We start from the raw sequence: 20,074 nt of genomic DNA on the forward strand, positions 1-20,074 counted from the left end.
TTTCAGATCTTCTTACTCAACTTCTGTTGATGAGTGGGATCATCCCATACTCATCTTTATCTTTCTGACTTAGCTCACTTAACATAATTCCTTCTAGCTCTGCCCAAGATGGGTCAGAGAAGGTGGGTTCATTGTTCTTGATAGCTGCATAGTATTCCATTGTGTATATATAACACAGCTTTCTCAGCCACTCATCTGTTGTTGGGCACCTTGGTTGCTTCCAGGTTTTAGCTATTATGAATTGTGCTGCTATGAACATAGGAGTACACACCTCTTTTTGGTTGGGTGTTATGGAGTCCTTGGGGTATAACTCCAGGAGAGGAATTACTGGATCATATGGAAGGTCCATGTCTAGCATTCTGAGAGTTTTCCAGACTGCTCTCCACAGAGGCTGTACCAATTTACATTCCCACCAGAATGTAAAAGGGTTCCTCTGTTCCCACAACCTCTCCAGCATTTGTTGCTGCTGTCCTTTTTGGTGTATGTCATTCTTACAGGAGTGAGGTGGTATCTAAGTGTTGTCTTAATTTGCATTTCTCTGACAATCAGTGACCTAGAGCAGTTTTTCATATGTTTGTCAGCCTTATGGATCTCCTCTGTAGTGAATGTTTTGTTCATTTCCTCTGCCCATTTTTGGATGGGGTCATTTGCTTTTTTGGTGCTAAGTTTGCTGAGCTCTTTATATACTTTGGTGATTAGTTTCTTGTCTGACGTATGGCATGTGAAGATCTCCCATTCTGTGAAGGGTCTCTTTGTTTGTTTAATAGTTTCTTTGGATGTGCAGAAGCTTTTCACTTTGATTTAGTCCCATTGGTTTGTTACTGCTTTAGTCTTCCTCGCAATTGGGTTTGATTCATCAAAGATGTCCTTGAGGTATATATGGGAAAGTGTTTTAGCAATGTTTTCCTCTACGTATTTGATTGTTTCTGGTCTGACATCTAGGTCTTTGATCCATTTGGGGTTGATTTTTGTTTCTGGTGAGATAAAGTGGTTCTATTTCATTCTTCTGCATGTTGCAACCCAGTTTTCCCAGCACCATTTATTGAAGAGAGCCTCCTTTTTCCATTTAAGCCTTTCAGCCCCCTTATCAAAGATTAGATGTCCATAGGTGTGGGGATTTATTTCTGGGCTTTCAATTTTGTTCCACTGGTCTGTGTGCCTATTATTGTCCTGTACCATGCTGTTTTGATGATGATGGCTTTATAATATTGTTTAAGGTCTGGATGTGTGATGCCTCCATTTCTGTTTCTTTTCCTCAGGATGGTTTTGGAAATTCTAGGTGTTTTCATGTTCCAGATAAATGATTGTAGTGTTTGTTCGATTATCTTAAAGAAGCTTGGTGGAACTTTGATGGGTATTGCATTAAATTTGTATATGGCTCTGGGGAGAATATTCATTTTGATGATATTTATTCTTCCAATCCATGAGCATGGGATATCTTTCCATTTCTTGGTATCAGTTTCTGTTTCCTTGAGTAGTGACTCATAGTTTTCAGCATACAAGTCTTTCACTTCATTGGTCAACACTATTCCTAGGTATTTGATATATTTTGCTGAAACAGTGAATGGGAGTGATTTCTGGATGTCTTCTTCTTCAGATTTAGTGTTTGCATAAAGAAATGCCACTGATTTTTGTACATTGATTTTTTAGCCTGATACATTGCTTTATTGCCTAATAACTTCCAGTAGTTTTCTGCTGGATTCTTTAGGTTTTTCTATGTATACTATGATATCATCTGAAAATAGTGAGAGCTTGACCTCTTCCCTTCCAATCTGTATTCCTTTGATTTCTTTCTCTTGCCTGATTGCTATGGCAAGAACCTTCAATACTATGTTGAAGAGTGACGGTGACAGTGGACAGACCTGTCTAGTTCCCCATCTGAGGGGGAATGCTTTCAGCTTCTGTCCATTGAGTATGATGTTGGCTGTAGATTTGCTATATATAGAATCCACTATCTTGAGGAATTTCCCATCTATTCTCATTTTTTGTAGAGTTTTGAGCATGAATGGGTGTTGGATTTTGTCAAAGGCTTTCTCTGCATCTATCGAGATAATCATGTGGTTTTTGGCTTTGCTTTTATTGATGTGGTGAATGACATTGATTGACTTACGGATGTTGAACCAGCTTTGCATTCCTGGGATAAATCCCATTTGGTCTTGATGAACCATCTTTTTGAATGTTGCTGTATCCTGTTGGCCAAGATCTTGTTTAATATTTTGGCATCTATGTTCATCAGAGATATTGGTCTGTAGTTTTCCTTTTTTTGTTGTGTCCCTATCAGCTTTTGGTATCAGGGTGATGTTGGCTTCATAGAAGGTGGAAGGGAGTATTCCTGTTTCTTCAATCTTATGGAATAGCTTAAGAAGTATGGGAAATATTTCCTGAAAGTTTGTAGAATTCATTTGTGAAGCCATCTGTCCAGGACTTTTGTTGTTGGGGAGGTTCTTAATAATGGTTTCAATTTCTTTGTCTGTGATTGGTGCATTTAGATTTTGTAGTTCTTCTTGGTTCAGTTTTGGAAGGGCATATGCTTCTAGGAACTGTTCCATTTCTTCCAGATTCTCTAGCTTGGTGACGTATAGTTCTTTATAGAAGTTTTGCAGGATTCTCTGGATTTCTGTGGTGTCAGTTGTGATATCTACTCCATCGTTTACAATTCTATTAATTTGAGTCTTCTCTATTTTTTGTTTGGTGAGTCTGGCTAGGGGTTTGACAATTTTGTTTAATCTTTTAAAGAACCAACATTTGGCTTCATTGATCTTTTGCAGGGTTCTTTTATTTTCAATGTTGTTTATGTCTGCTCTAACTTTAGTGATTTCTGTCCTTCTGGTTGCTTTAGGGTTCCTTTGTTCCTCTTCCTTTAAGTCCTTGAGGTGTGCACTAAGGTCATTCATTTGAGCTTTTTCTTGGTGTTTAATATGTGATTGTATGGCTATAAGTTTCCCTCTCAGTACTGCTTTAGCTGTGTCCCAAATATTTTGATAGGTTGTGTCTTCATTTTCATTTGTTTCCAGGAACATTTGAATTTCCTGCTTGAGTGAGTCTCTGACCCAGTGGTTCTTAAGGAGTATGTTGTTTAGTTTCCAAATTCTGTGACTTTTAATAATTTTCTGTTTGTTGTTAAATGTTAGTTTTACTCCACTGTGGTCTGAGAAGATACTTGGGATGATTTCAATGCTCTTGAATTTATTGATGCTGTCTTTATGGCCTAACATGTGGTCTATGCTTGAGTATGTGTTATGTGGATTTGAAAAGAAGGTGTATTCCAGTTTTTTGGGGTGGAGGAGTCTGAAAATGTCCAAGAGGTCTAGTCTGTCGATCTCTTCATTCAATTCTCTTGTATCTTTGTTGATTCTCTGCTTTGTTGATCTGTCTAAGTGTGAGAGTGGGGTATTGAAGTCTCCCACTAATATTGTATTACTATTGATGTATTTTTGAAATTCTTTCTGTAAGTGCTTGACGTATTTAGTTGGTCCCTCGTTGGGTGCATAGATGTTAATAATTGTTAAGTCTTCTTGGCTGATTGATCCTCTAATCATTATGTAATGTCCTTGCTTATCTTTTATTACTTTATTTAATTTAAAATCTATCGTGTCTGAGATGAGAATGGCTGTTCCTGCCCTTTTTTGTGGTCTGTTAGCCTGTATGATAGTTTTCCATCCTTTCACTTTAAGTCTGTGTTTATCTTGTTGTGACAGGTGGGATTCTTGCAAGCAGCACATGGTTGGATTATGTTTTCTGATCCATCCCCCAACTCTGTGCCTTTTGATGGGTGAGTTTAAGCCATTGACATTTATTATTATGGGTTGACATTGACATTGATATTATGGGTTTAATGTATTGTAGTGCCATTGTTCAAAAAAATTTTTTTTGTTTGCTCTGATATATTTCCAGTATTATAGTGATGTTCTTGTTTGTAAGAGGTATTTTAAAACCTCTTTCAGGGCCGGTTTGGTGGTGGTTGCCTCCTTTAACTGTTGTTTGTCTAAGAAGGTTTTGATCCCTTCATCTAGTTTGAATGAAAGTCTAGCAGGATATATTACCCTTGTTTGAAACCCTTTTTCATTCAGGGCTCGATAGATATCTTGCCATTCTCTTCTGGCTTTTAGAGTTTGAGTGGAGAAGTCTGCAGATAATCTTATGGGTTTTCCCTTGTATGTGACTTTTTGTTTCTCTCTTGCAGCCTTTAGGATCCTTTCTTTATCCTTACTTCTTCTCATTGGGACTATGATTTGTCTTGGTGTCTTCAGGTCTGGGTTGATTCTGTTTGGTACTCTCTGGGCCTCTTGAATCTTGATGTCCTTTCTGTTATTCAGGTCTGGGATTTTTTCTTCTATTATTTCCTCTAGAATATTTGCTTCCCCTTCCTCTCTTTCTTCCTCTGGCAGGCCAGTTATACGAATGTTACTTCTTTTGAGATCATCCCATATGTCTCTGTTGTTGTTTTCAGTGTCTCTCAATCTTTTTTTAAGCTCTTTCACCTATTTCTTAGTTTTCTCTAACTCATCCTCTGTCTGACTAATTCTGTTTTATGTTTCTGTTAGTCTGCTTTCCCTTGCCTCAACTTCTTTGTCCATTACTGCTATTTCAGCTTTCAGTTCTCTAATTGCCTCAAGATAATCTGTATTTTCCTTGGGGGTCTCAACTGTTGTTTCCCTAATGCTGCCATTCCTTTCCTCCAATGTTGTTTTCATTTCTGTGATTAATAAGTTTATTATTGCTTGCATACTTTTCTTATCTATGGTTACTTCTGGCTCATATGTAGTTTCTCTGGGCTCTTGTCTTCATTCATTGGAGTAGCAGTTTTATTTGTTTTCGATCTACCCATGTTTTTGATTTATGTATTTCTTATTTTTATGCTCTGTTGTTCCTCAGTTGTTGTGTCTTGAGTACAAGCAACACTGTACTAAATACCTTTATGACAATTGCACTCACCAACCTCAGGAATTACAGTAACAACTGAAGCAAGTATTGAAGCAGTTTAATCACTACCAGTTATCCAAACAATTTCTCCAGTGCATGAAATAATAGTAACCAAATCCCAGTTAATAAGAAAGAGAAAAGATAGAAGGGATAGCAAGAATAGACAGTTATGCAAATCTACTATCCACTGTATATTCTAGGGGTAAACAAGAGGGGAAAGGGAAGTAGAGCAGAGATACACACATAGAGAGTCCACTCTGAGTCAGATTTCTTCCCCAAAATAATTCACAAATTCAGAAAGGCAAAGAAGAAGGAAGAAGTGTATGACAAGATAAAAAAAAAAAGAGACAAGAGAGAGAAAAGAGAAAAAATAAGAAAAAGAGCTATAAATAAAGAGCAGTGAAAGGAAAGTTTTTTTTGATTACTTTTTTTAAAATTTAATTTAATTTTTTTAATTAGCTAGGAGGAGGAGGAAGGGGAGAGTCTGTAGAGGAGGTAGGAGTAACGAGACAAGTTACTCCCACAATAGATAAGATGCCCACTACCCTAGCAATGAAAGATACCCTAAGAGTTAATTCTGATCAACCTAAAGGGGGGAAAGATATATGTCTTGATATAATATTAATAATAAAATAGAGCAGGGTAAAAAAAAAACCCTGTCCCAGATTACCTCAAACCTCATGATCAGAGGCAGCTAGTTGTTAAGAAAGAGGAAAAAAAAAAAAAAAAAAAGCTCAGGACTAGACAAGAATAGCTGAAATAGACAGTTATGAAAATCTACTATCCTCTGTATATTCTAGGGGTAGCTAAAGGAGGAAGGGAAGATGAGCAGAGATACTCGCATTGAGATTCTACTCTGAGTCAGAATTCTTCCCCAAAATAATTCCCAAATGTGTATCAGTGAATTCAAAAAAGCACACTGTTTGGTGGTGTGGGGGATGGGTCCTCTGGCTTTGGAAGCTGTAGATTTAAGGAAGAAAGGATGACAAGAATGAGAAAAAGAAAAAAGAAAGAGAGAAAAAAAGAAAAAGATAAGAAAAAGAACAGTCAGAAAAGAGCGGTGAAAGGAGTTTTTTTATTTATTTATTTTTAATTATTTAATTAGCTATGTGGGGTGAGGTGGGGGGGTGGCTACTTAGAAAGAAAAAAGGCCAGAGGTTTCAGAAGGGTATAGACTTAGAATGAATGATTCTCCCTTGTGGGACAGGAATCTTGGTAAGGAAAGAAGCTCAGCAGGGGAGCCTGCTAGGAGCTGGTCCCCAGGGACTGGTTATGGAGTGGGGGCGAAGTTCGATCCATACTCCCAGCCTGCCTCTCTCTTTCCCTAGTGGTGAAGTGCTCTGGGGAAGGGGAGCTCCAGGACACATTGGTGGGGTTGTGTTTTATCTTTTAATAAGACTGCTTCTCAGACTGGGAGTATGAATTGACCAGTCAACGCCCATTTTCCGTGGGGAAGCAATTACAGAAGCCAGACCTTCCACCTTCTGCAACCCACAATGACCCTGGGTCCATACTCCCAGAGGGATAGAGAATGGGAACGCTATCAGGGGAGGGGATGGGATATGGAGATCGAGCGGTGGGAATTGTGTGGGGATTGTGGGGGTCTCTTATCCTATGGTTTTGTTTTTGTTAATGTCTCCTTTCTTAAATAAATAACTTAAAAAAAAAAAAAAAAAAAGACTGCCTCTTTGGCAATAGGAATACTTAGCAGTGCCAGACCTTAAGATGCAGACAGGTCTGCGATCAGCTTTAAGCTAAAAATAGAATGTCTAAGTGAATTTTAAAATGGAAAGATATGTTTATTGATTTTTCCTTTGAAGGATGATTCCAAAGTTGCTCTATGAAATTTCTTTTGTTGAAGACAGTGGATCTAAAGTTTAGATATGAACATTTACAGAGAAAATAACTGCTTGAAATTAAAATAAGGTTCAAATGAGGGACATAAAAATGCCAATTTTTTTTAAGTCCAAAAAGGATGAAATGAAGCAGAGATAGTAAGGGATGTTGTTGCCTTAGTCTTATTCCTGAGGGAAATAGTGTATTAACTACTTTATGAGGAAAGGAAGAATCCCAGGGTCAAGTATCAAGTCCTGGAATCCACTCTCTGTTTTACCAACTTGGTGTGTAATCTTAGGAAAACCACTTAATTCTTATTTCACTCTTGTTTGCAAAAAGAATCATACTCCTCCTACTAATCTTAGCAGCATACTTTCAGTAAAACTAAATTGGCAGTGTCCATGTACTTTAAAAATACATTTACAACTATGTCAAACCTATGTTGTTTAGATTTTCTTTAGTAGTTGCTTTTAAGGAAAGAAACCTGTTAAGGTTACAGTGTTGCACAATCTACTTCATATCGTTTAGTTACTGTAGTATCATCAGTGCTGGCCCTGATGGAAAGTTCTACCACTAGCTAGTCTCAGTGGCTCTCCGACGTTTGGTGAAAGACTGTCTTGAAAATGAGGGACTATTTTGTTTGTGTTAATATTCAGTGCAGCAGTATTGTATCATTAATTACAAAGTGTTTTGTCTTCCTATAGAGGCCTGGTGACTAGTAATAAGATGAATTAGTTCAATCTGTTACATTAATTTATTCTTATTGGGAGGTTTAAATCATTACACTAATGATCTCATCCATATTTTGGAGCAAGATAATAAAATGCATGCAGTTATAATCACATTTAACCCCAAAACACTATAATACTTGGTAAATTACTTTAAAGGATTCCATTATTTTCTAATAGTGCTTTATTAATAATAGCAGAAAATATTGCTGGAAATAAAAAATAATAAAATGAACCAACAGAAGATGTTTTACAACTTTTATTTGGCCAAATGCAGTAAGTATCTTAGTCTTTAATAGGAGATTGAATTGTAGAGATCAGTACAGTACATTCAGACAGGTAAATATTTCTGTTGACTAATTGTCACCCACTGATTTCAGGACTGACTCAGTCCAAGCAGAAACAGGAACATGGGCAAATACTGATGCCTCAAAATTTTCACCTGTGGCCAAGACCTATTGTCAAATTATTCATTTTATTTATTTATTTATTTATTTCCATCAGGGTTGTCACTGGGCTTGTTGCCCACAGAAAAGCTTCACCATTTCAACCAGTCTTCCTTTCTTTTTCTTTCTGTTTTTCTGATAGACGGAGATAGATAGCCTGAGATAGAGGGAGAAAGAGACACCTGCTACACTGCTCCACCACTCATGAAACTTACCTTCAGAGTTAAAAATCAACTCACCCATAGTTAAAGTGCCACCCTGTGACATATGCTTAGAGACAATTGTAGGACCTAGACAGTTTTCAGAGATCTATTGCTGTAACCTACTGGTTTTATGAATATTTTATCATTCTTTCTTAATATTAAATATTTGAGATAGATAGAAATTATTAGATTATAGCCTAGTTTGTGATCTTATTCATATCACTAAGTCTTGCTTTACAAAGCTAAAACTTGGTTACATTTTCACCATGAAAACAACAAAATTATTAGTGAAATTATGTAAGTTTGAGTACAGATATATACAGAATTTCATTACTTAGTGTTTTATATAGCGAGTGATGAGGTCCCTGTCATTTTGTACTCTTAAATTCATCCTTCTCTCTTTCGTTTTTATTTCTGGTCTACTTTAGACTTTAATCCTCTCTTTTAGCCGGAACAGTGTGATTAGTCCTATTTGGGTCTTCCTGCCTTACATCTCTTCTTCTTTCACACCTTCTTTTCCCCACAGAAGACAGAATGAATTTTCTAAGCACAAATTAAAACATTTACCAACCATATAATAGAGTAGGTCCTTGTCTCTAGAATAAACCTTTTTTCTACTCATATATAACTTGTGCTATCCTTATCACAGTTTGTGCTCTTCCCCAGTCTCCATTCCCAGAGGTATCCCTACTGACTTCCGAAATGCTTTGTAACCATTCAAGTGTCATGTGATTCTAAGATATCCTTTAAACCCTACTATCTGTCACCTATATCCAGGCAGCTTTACTCCATATATAGTTATCTTGGCATGTACACTTATCATTTTATATTTCAATTTTGTATTTTCCTCTTGCTTCTTCATGTTTGTCATTAATATGACCCTCTTAGGGTTTACCACAGTGTCTGGCAGAATTGCTCAATAAATATCTATTGATTGAACAGAGGAATAAAAGAAAGAAAAAGCTATTTAGTTTTTCAAATATTATTCCATGGTTAACCGTAGGTATATTAGCATGGGTTCTTTGCAATAAGTCAATATCATATACCACTTTAATGTTGCTTTCATTTCAACAGTGCTCATTTCACTAATTTAAAAGCTATTAAGTAAGATGAAACCTTTGATAGCAGTCACAGAACTGCTTCAGTAATGTGGGAGCAGTTAGTTCTGTATACAGTTGCTAATATCCTCTAAACTGATAGCAAACCTTTTTAGTTTTGAAGTTAAGAGCAAATATGATGCTATTATAATGAAACTTTTGCATGTGGTTTTGTTGTTGTGAGTTTAGGACTTACGCTTGAAATTTAAGCTCTCTCTAATCCCTTAACATAGTGGCAATATCAGCAAACTCCTAATTCCTCATGTGAGGGCCTGGGGACTATTTCCCAGGCCTTGCTATTCTGAGGTTTTGAACCAGTTAACTTAATTCAGCCCGGAACTCAGGTATGTTAAAAGGACTGAAAGAGAATTCTAGAAATGATAGGTTCTTGTTTGAAATATGGGCAAACAGGAAAGTTGTAGCTAAGGAAAAATCTCAGACCAAATATCTGGCTGAATTAACTGGATTTCTCAATAGTGAATTAGATCAATTTCCTGGGAGTCAAGTTAACCAAAAAGGTATTTCAAAATAATCAGATGGTAAATGTTATTATAAATACATTTGGTTAAAGGAGTATAAATTAGATTCCCAAGGATACTCGTAAAGAAAATTATTCAGTGAAAATAGATACAAATCATCAAATCTTACTCACTATTGATGAAATTTTATGGATCTTCAAGCAATTACCTCAGAATTTCACATATCAACCTGTAGGGGTGAACTTGTAACGTGAAACACATCACCCTCTGTGATAGCTATGAAATCTAACAGTGTCACAGCCCAGAATTTAACTCAGCAGGTAGAACCCAAGACGAGTGTGCATAAGGCCCTTGATTTGACACCCTCTGTACCTCATTTGCCAGAACAACACTCCGATCTCTCTCTTAATCTCTTTCCCTCTCCTTCTCTTTCATAAAACAAGTCTTAAAAAAAAAAAAAAAGGGGAGTCGGACTGTAGCACAGCGGGTTAAGCGCACTTGGTGCCAAGCGTGAGGGCCAGCATAAAGATCCTGGTTCGAGCCCCCAGCTCCCCACCTGCAGAGGAGTCGCTTCACAGGTGGTGAAGCAGGTCTGCAGGTGTCTGTCTTTCTCTCCCCTTCTCTGTCTTTCCCTCCTCTCTCCATTTCTCTCTGTCCTATCTAATAGCGACAACATCAATAACAACAATAAAACAACAAGGACAACAAAAGGGAATGGATAAATATTTTTTAAAAAGTAAAATGAAAAATCACAATGTAAAACACGATATGCTGGAACTTTTTGTTGCTGTTGTTGTTGTTTGGCCCAAGGTTTGGGATCTGTCAGTAAATTCTACTGATACCTACAGAGCAGAGGAGAAATCAGTGTTTAATGATTCATTTCTTAATAGCTGCTATGCTTGCCATCATATTAAGAAAATATGAGTTTATATTCTTCATTTTTGAAATCAAAATATGTTCAGAGAAAGAACACAGAAATGATGTTCATATGTTGGCTCAGCCATCTGGCCAATAACTGCTAAGCTCTTAACTCTGCATAACATTTATTTCCTTCTAGCTTGTGGAATGACAAGCACTTTTTATATTTGTCACTTATTTTTTTCTAGATTTCCCACAGTGAAATTTTATTTATTTTGTAATAAATAATACTTTGTATCAGAGGCAGTTCACCAAGTAGAGTAAATGAATGTCCTGGCACAGCCTGTGTTTGAATGAGATTTCTCAGGGGCTGTTCTCTCCTGTGTGTCTGTCTGTCTGTCTGTCTCTCTCTCTCTCTCTCACCTTATCTCCCACCTTGTTCCCTCTCTGAATGAAGAAATTGATCTGAGAGAGATAGAACCATGTATGTGCAAGATCCTGGTTCTGCAATTAAAAAATAAATACAAGAAAAAATATTTTGTGTTCAAAGCAACAATTTCCAAATTCCAAATGTTCTCAGGTATTCTGTTAAGTGCAATCACATTTATTTATTCAGGTAAACCTATTTCATTAGGCTAATGCTTTATACATTTTGTTTTATTTTTATTTGGATGATAATGGAAAATAACAGCTTAGCACACTTGCATGATTATTCTGTTCAGAGATAGTAATCAAGTCACCTGTTACTTTTCTCCTATCATGACCTCATTTCTTTCATCTTTATGAACCAATTTTTATCTTCATTGAATCTTGTGTTGTTGTTCATTTCAGAACCTTCCTATGTTCTTTATGTAGAATTTAAAATTCAATGACTACACTATTGGAAAAATGAAAGTAAGAAACACTATAATGGAAGTAGTCTTTAACACAGTCAAGAGCATTTTTTCTGATTTGTGTCATTGTGCATTCACATTTATAAACAGTTGCTATTTCCCAGGATTTTGTTGTTGTTATTGTTGATACAATGTCTTGTCACATTTAATTCCAATCTTTTATGTCTACGATTAGCATTTTGTCCTAAATGTTTTATTTGTATCTTTACCTTTATGGTATTCTGTTGTATTCTTTTCATACTAAAAATGCCTCAGAAATATCGAGGTCATTTTGAATTAAGTCAGTGATGTTGAGTAATAGCATCCCCTCTGATTGAGAATTTTCTGTAGATTCTATTAAGAGCATTCTAGATATACACCAGTTTTTGTGAGAGAGAGCATATATTCACACGTATCCGTAAACTACTGCAAAATATATACCTGAAAGCAGAAGTACACTAGAGTTTGCAGTGAGTACCCCCCTAACACTTCCTCTCCACTATTCCAAGCTTTGGGTCCATGATTGCTCAACAATTTGTTTGGCTTCATATGTTAACTCTCTTTTCAGTCATCAGGTTCCAGATGTCATCAGGATGCCGGCCAGGCTTCCCTAGACTGAAGATCCCACCAATGTGTCCTGGAGCTCAGCTTCCCCAGAGACCCATCCTACTAGGGAAAGAGAGAGGCAGACTGGGAGTATGGACTGACCAGTCAACGCCCATGTTCAGCAGGGAAGCAATTACAGAAGCCAGACCTTCTACCTTCTGCAACCCACAATGACCCTGGGTCCATGCTCCCAGAGGGATAGAGAATGGGAAAGCTATCAGGGGAGGGGGTGGGAAATGGAGATTAGGTGGTGGGAATTGTGTGGAATTGTACCCCTCCTACCCTATGGTTTTGTTAATTAATCCTTTCTTAAATAAAAAAATTAAAAAAAAGAGCATTCTAGATACTGGGTCATAACTGTTGAGTATAGTGACCTCACAACTAACATATATATATATATGACACACCTGTTTCTCTAGATTGTATTCTGGATTCAGCTATGTGTTCACACATTACAACAGGGCAATAAACATCTCACTTCCTATCTTGCTGTTAAATATGGTGTTTAATGGCATTAAAAACTTTTGCTATATTATAGATAAATATTTACTTGAGTTGCAATGATTTGTTCTGTGGTAAGTTCACAAAAATAAGTGCAATTGGTTCATCATGCTTTGATTTTCATTGATGTACTGCTGTAGTTTTTAGTTTACTAATCATGAGCAAAGGAAAAGTTGGCTTGCTGAGATTTGTCTAGTCTTTAAGGATTATAAAGTTACAGTGTTTATATGTTGGAGGTAGTGCATCAAAGGAAAACTTTTCAACATTTAAAGCTTTGTATACTACAGCTCTACTATCACCCCCCCAAAAAAAACATTGTTTAAGATAATAAACATTAAAAAGTATATATTAGTGGTCCTGGAGGTGGCGCAGTGGTAAAGCTTTGGACTCTCAAACATGAGGTCCCGAGTTCAATCCCCGGCAGCAAGAGTGATGTCTGGTTCTTTCTCTCTCCTCCTATCTTTCTCATAAATAAATAAAATCTTTTTTTAGGAAAGTATATATTACATTTCAGTCCTATGGATAATAAATCAAATAAGTGGAATCTGTGTCTACTAAGTCCATGATTACATTCAATCATGAGCAGGGGAAGCATTTTTACATGGGCTGCATTTATTTTTCAAGCCATCACATTGAAGTGGTATGGAAATGAAAAGCTTTCACATTGCTAATGCTGAAGAGCAAAGTAGAAGCAAATCATGATAATTATAAAGCACAACCTTGTGTTCTCCTGTATATGCCTAAAGGTGATGAGAAAGAAAATGGTAAAGATAGAGAATGGTTATCTATCAATGGGTTCCAGATGGAAAAGAGACATAAAGGTATTTGATGCAGCTATATATAATGGGAAAAGTTTTCTGAGAGTGAATTACTGAGTTGTTTGAGAAGAAAAAAACTTAAATTATCTTTGTCAATATTGCAACTATATATATATATACACACACACACACACACACACACACACACACACATATATATATACACACATACCACCAAAAGATAAGTACAAGGTGATAAATGAATGGCTGTACTAGGACTCAAATATCCATATATGAATAAATTGAATTAGTCACTGTTACAACTACCAGGGCATGTCATTGTAGTATAAAACTGATTTATCTCAAGTTGATTAATTAAGTTTTTAAAAATTATTCTTTTCCAATTTTAAATATCACAGTTATTAACTAAAAATCATATTGAAATGACATCTTATACATGTCTCTTTCTCCAAAGCCTAGAATGAACTTGATTACACTCAAGTGTGCTATTTTTTTAATTCAGGAAATTTTTAAATGAATTTTCTCAATTCACTGGAATAACAAGAAAACTATTTTCTTCTTCAAATGCCTCAGAATATGCAGAGAATATTCCATGCATTTTCCAAAACACTGAAATTACACTCATATCTCAGGATCTAGGCTGTAGGCACTGTCTCTACAAACTTTGCCTGAGCCTTCAAGTTTCTTAAGAGTTTCAGTGGATATTGACATTGTCAGGTTTACCCATACTTCCAGCCTGTTTCTGTCTTTCCCTAGTGGGGTAAGACTCTGGAGAGGTGAAGTTCCAGGACACATTTGTGAGGTTGTCTGCCCAGGGAGTTTAGGATGTAACCATAGTAGCATCTACAACTTGGTGTCTGAAAGGCAGATAAGGTATGAAGCAGGCATCCCATAATGATCCTAGGTCCATGCTTTCAGATGGATAAAAAATAGAGAAGCTTCCAATGGAGGGGATGAGATATGAAACTCTAGTTGTGGGAATTGTGTGGAATTGTACCTTTCTTTTTTTTTTTTTTTTTTGAAGCAATCCAAAGTCAGTTTATTTCCCCACAGGGGAAAAAAATGTGACCTCAAGTGAAGAGAAGTCAGTGAGACCCGACTCCGCCTTGTAAACAGGGTTCCAATTAACACCAGGTACCAAATGGTTCCAGCTGGTGCCAACTGGAATGGACTGGTGGGAATGGATTCACAGTGTGTAAACAATGTTCACTGCAATCACTCTAAGGCTAACAGCTTGGTAAGGGAGGTGAAATGGTGTGTCTGAGGTGACTGTGTAAACGGTACTGTTGCTGGACAACACTGACTGAAAATGGAGGTGTTGGTAGAGAAAGGGAGGGGAGTGGTGGGGAAGAAAAGTAGCCTTTTCTCCTGCCTGCTTGTTAGCAGCAGACAGGGAGTTAAGTGACCCTCTGCAGCCGGGTCTGACCAACTGACTGCTGTGGGCCTGCAGGTTGAGACCAGAAGGTGGGCTTCTTGGGCCTAGTTCTCTTGAAGTTATCCAACATGAAGTCCTCTGTATCTCCAAGAGGCCTCTCTCCCTTCTCCAAAGAGTAGATTCTGATGCTCTGGAGAGGGAGAAGGCTAAGTGTGGCTCCCGATTCATATATTTTAAAAAAAAGAAAGAAAGATTAAAAGGAAGCAAAAATACCTGAAGTTCTACGGCATGAGATCTTTTCATGGGGTTGGGGTTCAAAGCTTCTCCAGAATTCAACCTAGAGCTGAACCTCCAAACCAAGTGCTCCATACAGATACTGGAATTTTTCTTTTTGAACCCGGCTCTCAAAAGCTCAGCTGCCTTCATGGGGGATGTGAATGGGGTAGGTACTGAGGCTCCCTGATAAGAGCCCAAGACTGAGCTAAAGGTCTCCTTGGGGGCTATTGGAATGCCTGATGGAAACGAGGCAGGGTGGTGGTACTCAAGCCAGAAGTGAAGACAGGTGGCAAAGAGTGCAGAGGCCCAAAGTTCAGTGGACCCCCGGGTCCTGGGGAATCTTGAGGCTGAGCTTGCAAAGAGGTGAGAAGGGGCTGTGCCTCAGCCTGAGAGTAACCCATGACCAGACCTCCTGTGGCTCCGGGTGGGTTACAGGGGGGCAGATTGAGTGGAAGAAAGCCCAATAAGTGGGAGAAGTCCACGTTAGCAGCGCAGAGGGCCTCAGAGAGGTTGGCGGGGCTCTTGGTGAGCAGTGCTTCGTCTAGGAGGGCTGCAGCTGCCGCCGGCTGAGGTGAGGCGGGCTGGGGTTCAGTGGATGAGAGAGACAGGCTTCCAGGAAGCTCTGCCAGAAAACTATCCACCTCCACTTTGGGCAATTTGTCGGGCAAGTATGAGGTAGATCCAAGCTGGTATTTTGGAGGAAGCTGAGCTGGGGAAGAGATAGGCGAGGATTCCAGAGGGTAGCTCATGCCCATGGGTAGCGTGTTGTGCACCAGGGAGTGTGGCATGCCTGCACTGGGCATGGTAGGGATGTGGGCACCATACATGCCCATGGGCAACATGCCAGGGAAAGCCTTGGTCCCCATCATGTCCCGAGAGGCCATACACAGCACAGGACTCAGCTCTTCCTTCACACTAACTGTGGAGCTACAGTTGAGCAGGCCTAACATGTCCACGGGCTCTGTCTTGATCTTGAGCAGCTCCTGTGAGTGGCTCTTCTTGACGTGACGGGTCAGGTGGTCCTTGCGGCCAAACCGCTGGGCACAGTACTGGCAGAGAAAGTCCTTCCGGCCTGTGTGCACCACCAGGTGCCGCCGCACATCCTTTCGAGTATAGAAGCGCCGGTCACAGTGGTCACAGGGGTGCTTCTTCTCCTTGACACCGCCTGCTACACGGCGTGAGTGCGCCTTCAGATGCTCCAGCAGGGCCACACTCAGAACAGTGGAGAGCCTCTTTGTTGGGGTCGTGGGTCTGCAGGTGGTTCCTCAGATGATCCTTGCGGTGAAACATCTTATCACAGTACATACACTGGTGAGGTTTCTGAGCTGAGTGGGTGGCCATGTGCCTATACAGTTTGTACTTAGAGGCAAAAGCCTTGCCACAGTGCAGCTGAGGGCAGCTATATGGTCTCTGCTCTGGATGGGGGAGAGGTCTCAGCTTCTCCCCACTTGAGAATGGTGTCCCCGAGATTTCACATTGGCACTTCACTTGACTCTCCACCTCCCGGCCCCGAGGCCTGGGAACTAGTTTCCAGCCCACTTCCTCCTCCTGCTTTGCATCTTGAATCCAGGGAGGGACGCTGGTGAAAAATGTGGTCATGGCAAGGCTAATGGCGAAGGGCCATGCTATTCAGAAAGCCTCCCCATCAGCTCCACACAGGTTCTCTGCTCTGTCACAGCCTCCAACGCAGCTTTCAGAAAACAATCGCTTCACCGCGCTCGGAGCCCCGCGCTGCGGGCGGGGCCGCGCTCGGGCTCCGCCAGGCCCGCTCAGGCCCCGGTAGTGGCGGCGGTCGGGCCATTGTGCGGTGCATTGTGGCGAATTGTACCTTTCTTATCCATTGTCTTCTCAATCATTATTAAATCAATTTTTAAAAGAGAGAAAAAGATATGAAGCCGGACAAAATATTTAATAAACAAGAACCAGAAAGTAGGAACAGAGCAGGTGAGAATATGGATTTTAGGGTAGAAAGAAGCTAAAAACTCTATTTTAGTTATGTTCCTGGGATCCATGACTTTAGTAATTTTTGCTTGAGCTTGATATTGAACATGGAGGTGGACTAAGAGTATTGTCTGGGAAGATATAGTCATGGTTGAGAACAGAATTAGAAAACTGGATAAGGACAAAGAGTAGCTCCCAAACTTGAAGTGAAAATATAAATACAATTAATTGTTTACCATATCAATCTGACCCACAGCCCATGTATATTCATACTTAGCATAGGAAGCTATAACCTTTGAGTTGCTGTCAGTCTAAGCTTACAACCCCTGATCACAGCTGGGAGCATTCTAGGTTGCACTCATTTCAGAACCAGCAGAGTAGGCTGACCCAGTCTCCCTTCAGAAAGTGGGGCAGACCCTGCCATTGCCACTTTATAATGAGGTCATTGGATCTCAAGTTGACCCTGAAAGATATGGATAAAAATTATACCTTCCATTTTATAATGAATAAAAGAGCTTCTATGATATGGACAAAGTCATAAAGATAGTGAAATAAAGAAATGTGTGTTGTTTTCGACAGGTTATGTTGTTTTCAATGGGCTGGCTTCACGGGCGGGTAACAGACGACCAGGGACTCATGGTTGAGCTGTAGGCAGTATCTCTTTATTCATGCAGGACGCAGCGCAATCTAAGCCGAGCTGAGCTAAACTAAAGGTAAAGTAAAACTCACAATGCTGTCTTTATATATACTTGCGAAGTAGGGTGGAAACAGGATGTGACATACAGAGGGTGGAGAGAAAAGTGACTGGTGAAAATCAGGGTGTGACAAGGAGGGGGGGTGGAGCAAAAACATATCATGAAACAGTGGGGATTGAACCAATGCCTGGAGGGAGGTGCTTGTTAACAGCAGTTATGTAAATAGAATGAAGTGGTTATGTAAATAGAATAGTCTTAAGCAGGGGGGATTTAAACCAAATGAAACAGAAGGGGTCTCATGCATACCAACAAATGTGTACATATGTTCATAGCAGCACAATTAGCAATAGCCCAAATTTGGAAACAAACCAGATGCTCAATAATAGATAAGTGTATATGGGTATGGATATATGTTCCATATATATATATATATATATATATATATATATATATAGTGGAATACTACTCAACTGTTAAAAATGATGGAGTTGGACTGGGCCATGATGTCCCTGGTTGAGCACGCTCATTATCATGCCCAAGGACCTGAGCTCAAGCCCCCAGTAACCTTGCAGATCGCAGATCTCTCTCTCTCTCTCTCTTTCCCTCCCTCCATCCCTCCCCTCCCAATCTCTCATTTTCTTTCTTTTATCAAATAAAAGAAGGAATTTTTAAAAGGGATGCCAGGAGTGGTGGATTTGTGGTTCAGGCAGAGGTCACAGCAATAAGCCTGGTAGCAAATTAAAAAAAAAAAATTATAAAGTCCTCTCTTTTGCCTCATTATGGATGGAACTTGAAGGAACCATATTAAGTGAGATAAACCAAAATGAGAAGGATGAATATCAGATATCTCCTTCACAGATGGAATTTAAGAAACAAGGACAGAAAAGGGAAAACATGAAGTAAAACTTGAACTGAGTTTGGTGGATTCTACTATAACAAAGGACTCTGGGGAAGGAGGGTTGGAAAGGAAGTTGGGGGGGTAATGTGGGGGGATTGGAGTCCTTACACATCATGGTTGAAAAAGACCTAACTTGACAGTGAGAATATTTTGCAGACACCTATCTTGGGGAGATGAGAAATTATATCCATGTGTCAACAGCTATACTGTAATTCATTAATCACCGCCCCCAATAAAAAAAGAAATGTTTGGTGGTTGAAAACGAAGAAAGGTAGAATTTTATATGAATTTCCAAATAACCTTAATTGTAGCACACAATTAGATTTAACCTGGAAAAAAAGAAGATAACGGGGGTAGCTAGTAATCTTTGAAGAGAAGACAGAAGACTACAAAGGCAAATTTAAAGACATTTAGAGAAAACAAATTGAAGGGAAGTAATAGAAATAGCTGAATAGTCACAAAAAATTACTGGAGGTCACAAAAATGTGAGTGGTCTCTAGAAGGAATATTTTAAAAATTATTTTTCAGAAGAATGCAAAGCATGACACCAAGTTTTCTCTTCTGCGAAAATAGTGTATATGCAGTTTCCTCTATTCCTCCTACTAAAGACAATTATAAACTTTGGCCACTATATACAAAATAAACATAAGGATATTGTTTCTGGTAAAGAGAAAGAGACATATGGGCTTGAAACCCATATGTCTTTTGAGACCTCAGCAAATAATATGAAATTAGGTTCTCTTAGTTTGTTTAGATTTATAGTTAAAGAAACTAGGAACATAAAACACAGAGAAATAGGGAGTCCGGCGGTAGTGTAGCGGGTTAAGCCCACATGGCACAAAGCGCAGGGACTGGCTTAAGGATCCTGGTTCGAGCCCTCTGCAGGGGAGTCACTTCACAAGCGATGAAGCAGGTCTGCAGGTGTCTTTCTCTCCCCCTCTCTGTCTTCTCCTCCCCTCTCCATTTCTCTCTTTCCTATCCAACAACAACAACATCAGTAATAACTACAACAATAAAACAACAAGGGCAACAAAAGGAAACAGACAAACAAATAAACAAATACAAGGAAACTGATGTCACAACAAAAAGTTGCTTTCTCCAGCCAAAGAACAAGGAAAGGGACTGCCTAACAATATAGAAAATCTGGGGCCCGACAGTGTCACACCTGATTGAATGCGCATATTACCAGTTGAAGCCAGGGCCCTACCTTCAGGGGGGAGCTTCACAAGTCCTGAAGCAGGGCTGCAGGTGTCTCTCTCTCTCTCTTCCTCTCTGTTACCCTTCCCCTCTCAATCTCTCTGTTCTATCAAAATAGTTTAAAAAGTTTAAAAAGAGAGAGAAAATATTATGCAGGCACTGAGGCAATAATCTTGGTGGCAAATAAAATAAAAAAGAAATAGAAGGGGAGTCGGGCAGTAGTGCAGCGGGTTAAGCGCATGTGGCGCCAAGTGCAAGGACTGGCTTAAGGATCCCAGGTCGAGCCCCTGGCTCCCCACCTGCAGGGGAGTCGCTTCACAGGCGGGGAAGCAGGTCTGCAGGTGTCTAACTTTCTCTCCCCCTC

General features: G+C 39.2%; 2 protein-coding genes across 5 annotated transcripts in view; one reads left to right on the forward strand and one right to left on the reverse strand.

The window, feature by feature from the left end:
- LHFPL3 (LHFPL tetraspan subfamily member 3) overlaps positions 1 to 20,074 on the forward strand; it is a 712,959-nt gene that overhangs the window by 224,256 nt on the left and 468,629 nt on the right. Inside the window, exon 2 of one of the 4 annotated variants that reach the window (XM_060196376.1) lies at positions 12,011 to 12,308. The exons of the other annotated variants lie outside the window; for them this stretch is intronic. Within the exon in view, the coding sequence (XP_060052359.1) occupies positions 12,011 to 12,222 (212 nt within the window). The 3' untranslated portion in view covers positions 12,223 to 12,308. Of the gene's footprint in view, positions 1 to 12,010; positions 12,309 to 20,074 lie in introns of those variants that run through there. 4 annotated transcript variants of the gene reach the window in all.
- On the reverse strand, positions 14,315 to 16,769 carry LOC103117006 (zinc finger protein PLAGL2-like). The gene is given in 2 exon segments (XM_060196369.1): positions 14,315 to 16,185; positions 16,187 to 16,769. Coding segments are annotated over 2 exon segments (1,374 nt in total). The 5' UTR covers positions 16,579 to 16,769; the 3' UTR covers positions 14,315 to 15,203.

This window comes from Erinaceus europaeus, chromosome 8, assembly GCF_950295315.1.
Source record: "Erinaceus europaeus chromosome 8, mEriEur2.1, whole genome shotgun sequence".
In the NCBI taxonomy this organism is placed as follows: domain Eukaryota; kingdom Metazoa; phylum Chordata; class Mammalia; order Eulipotyphla; family Erinaceidae; genus Erinaceus; species Erinaceus europaeus.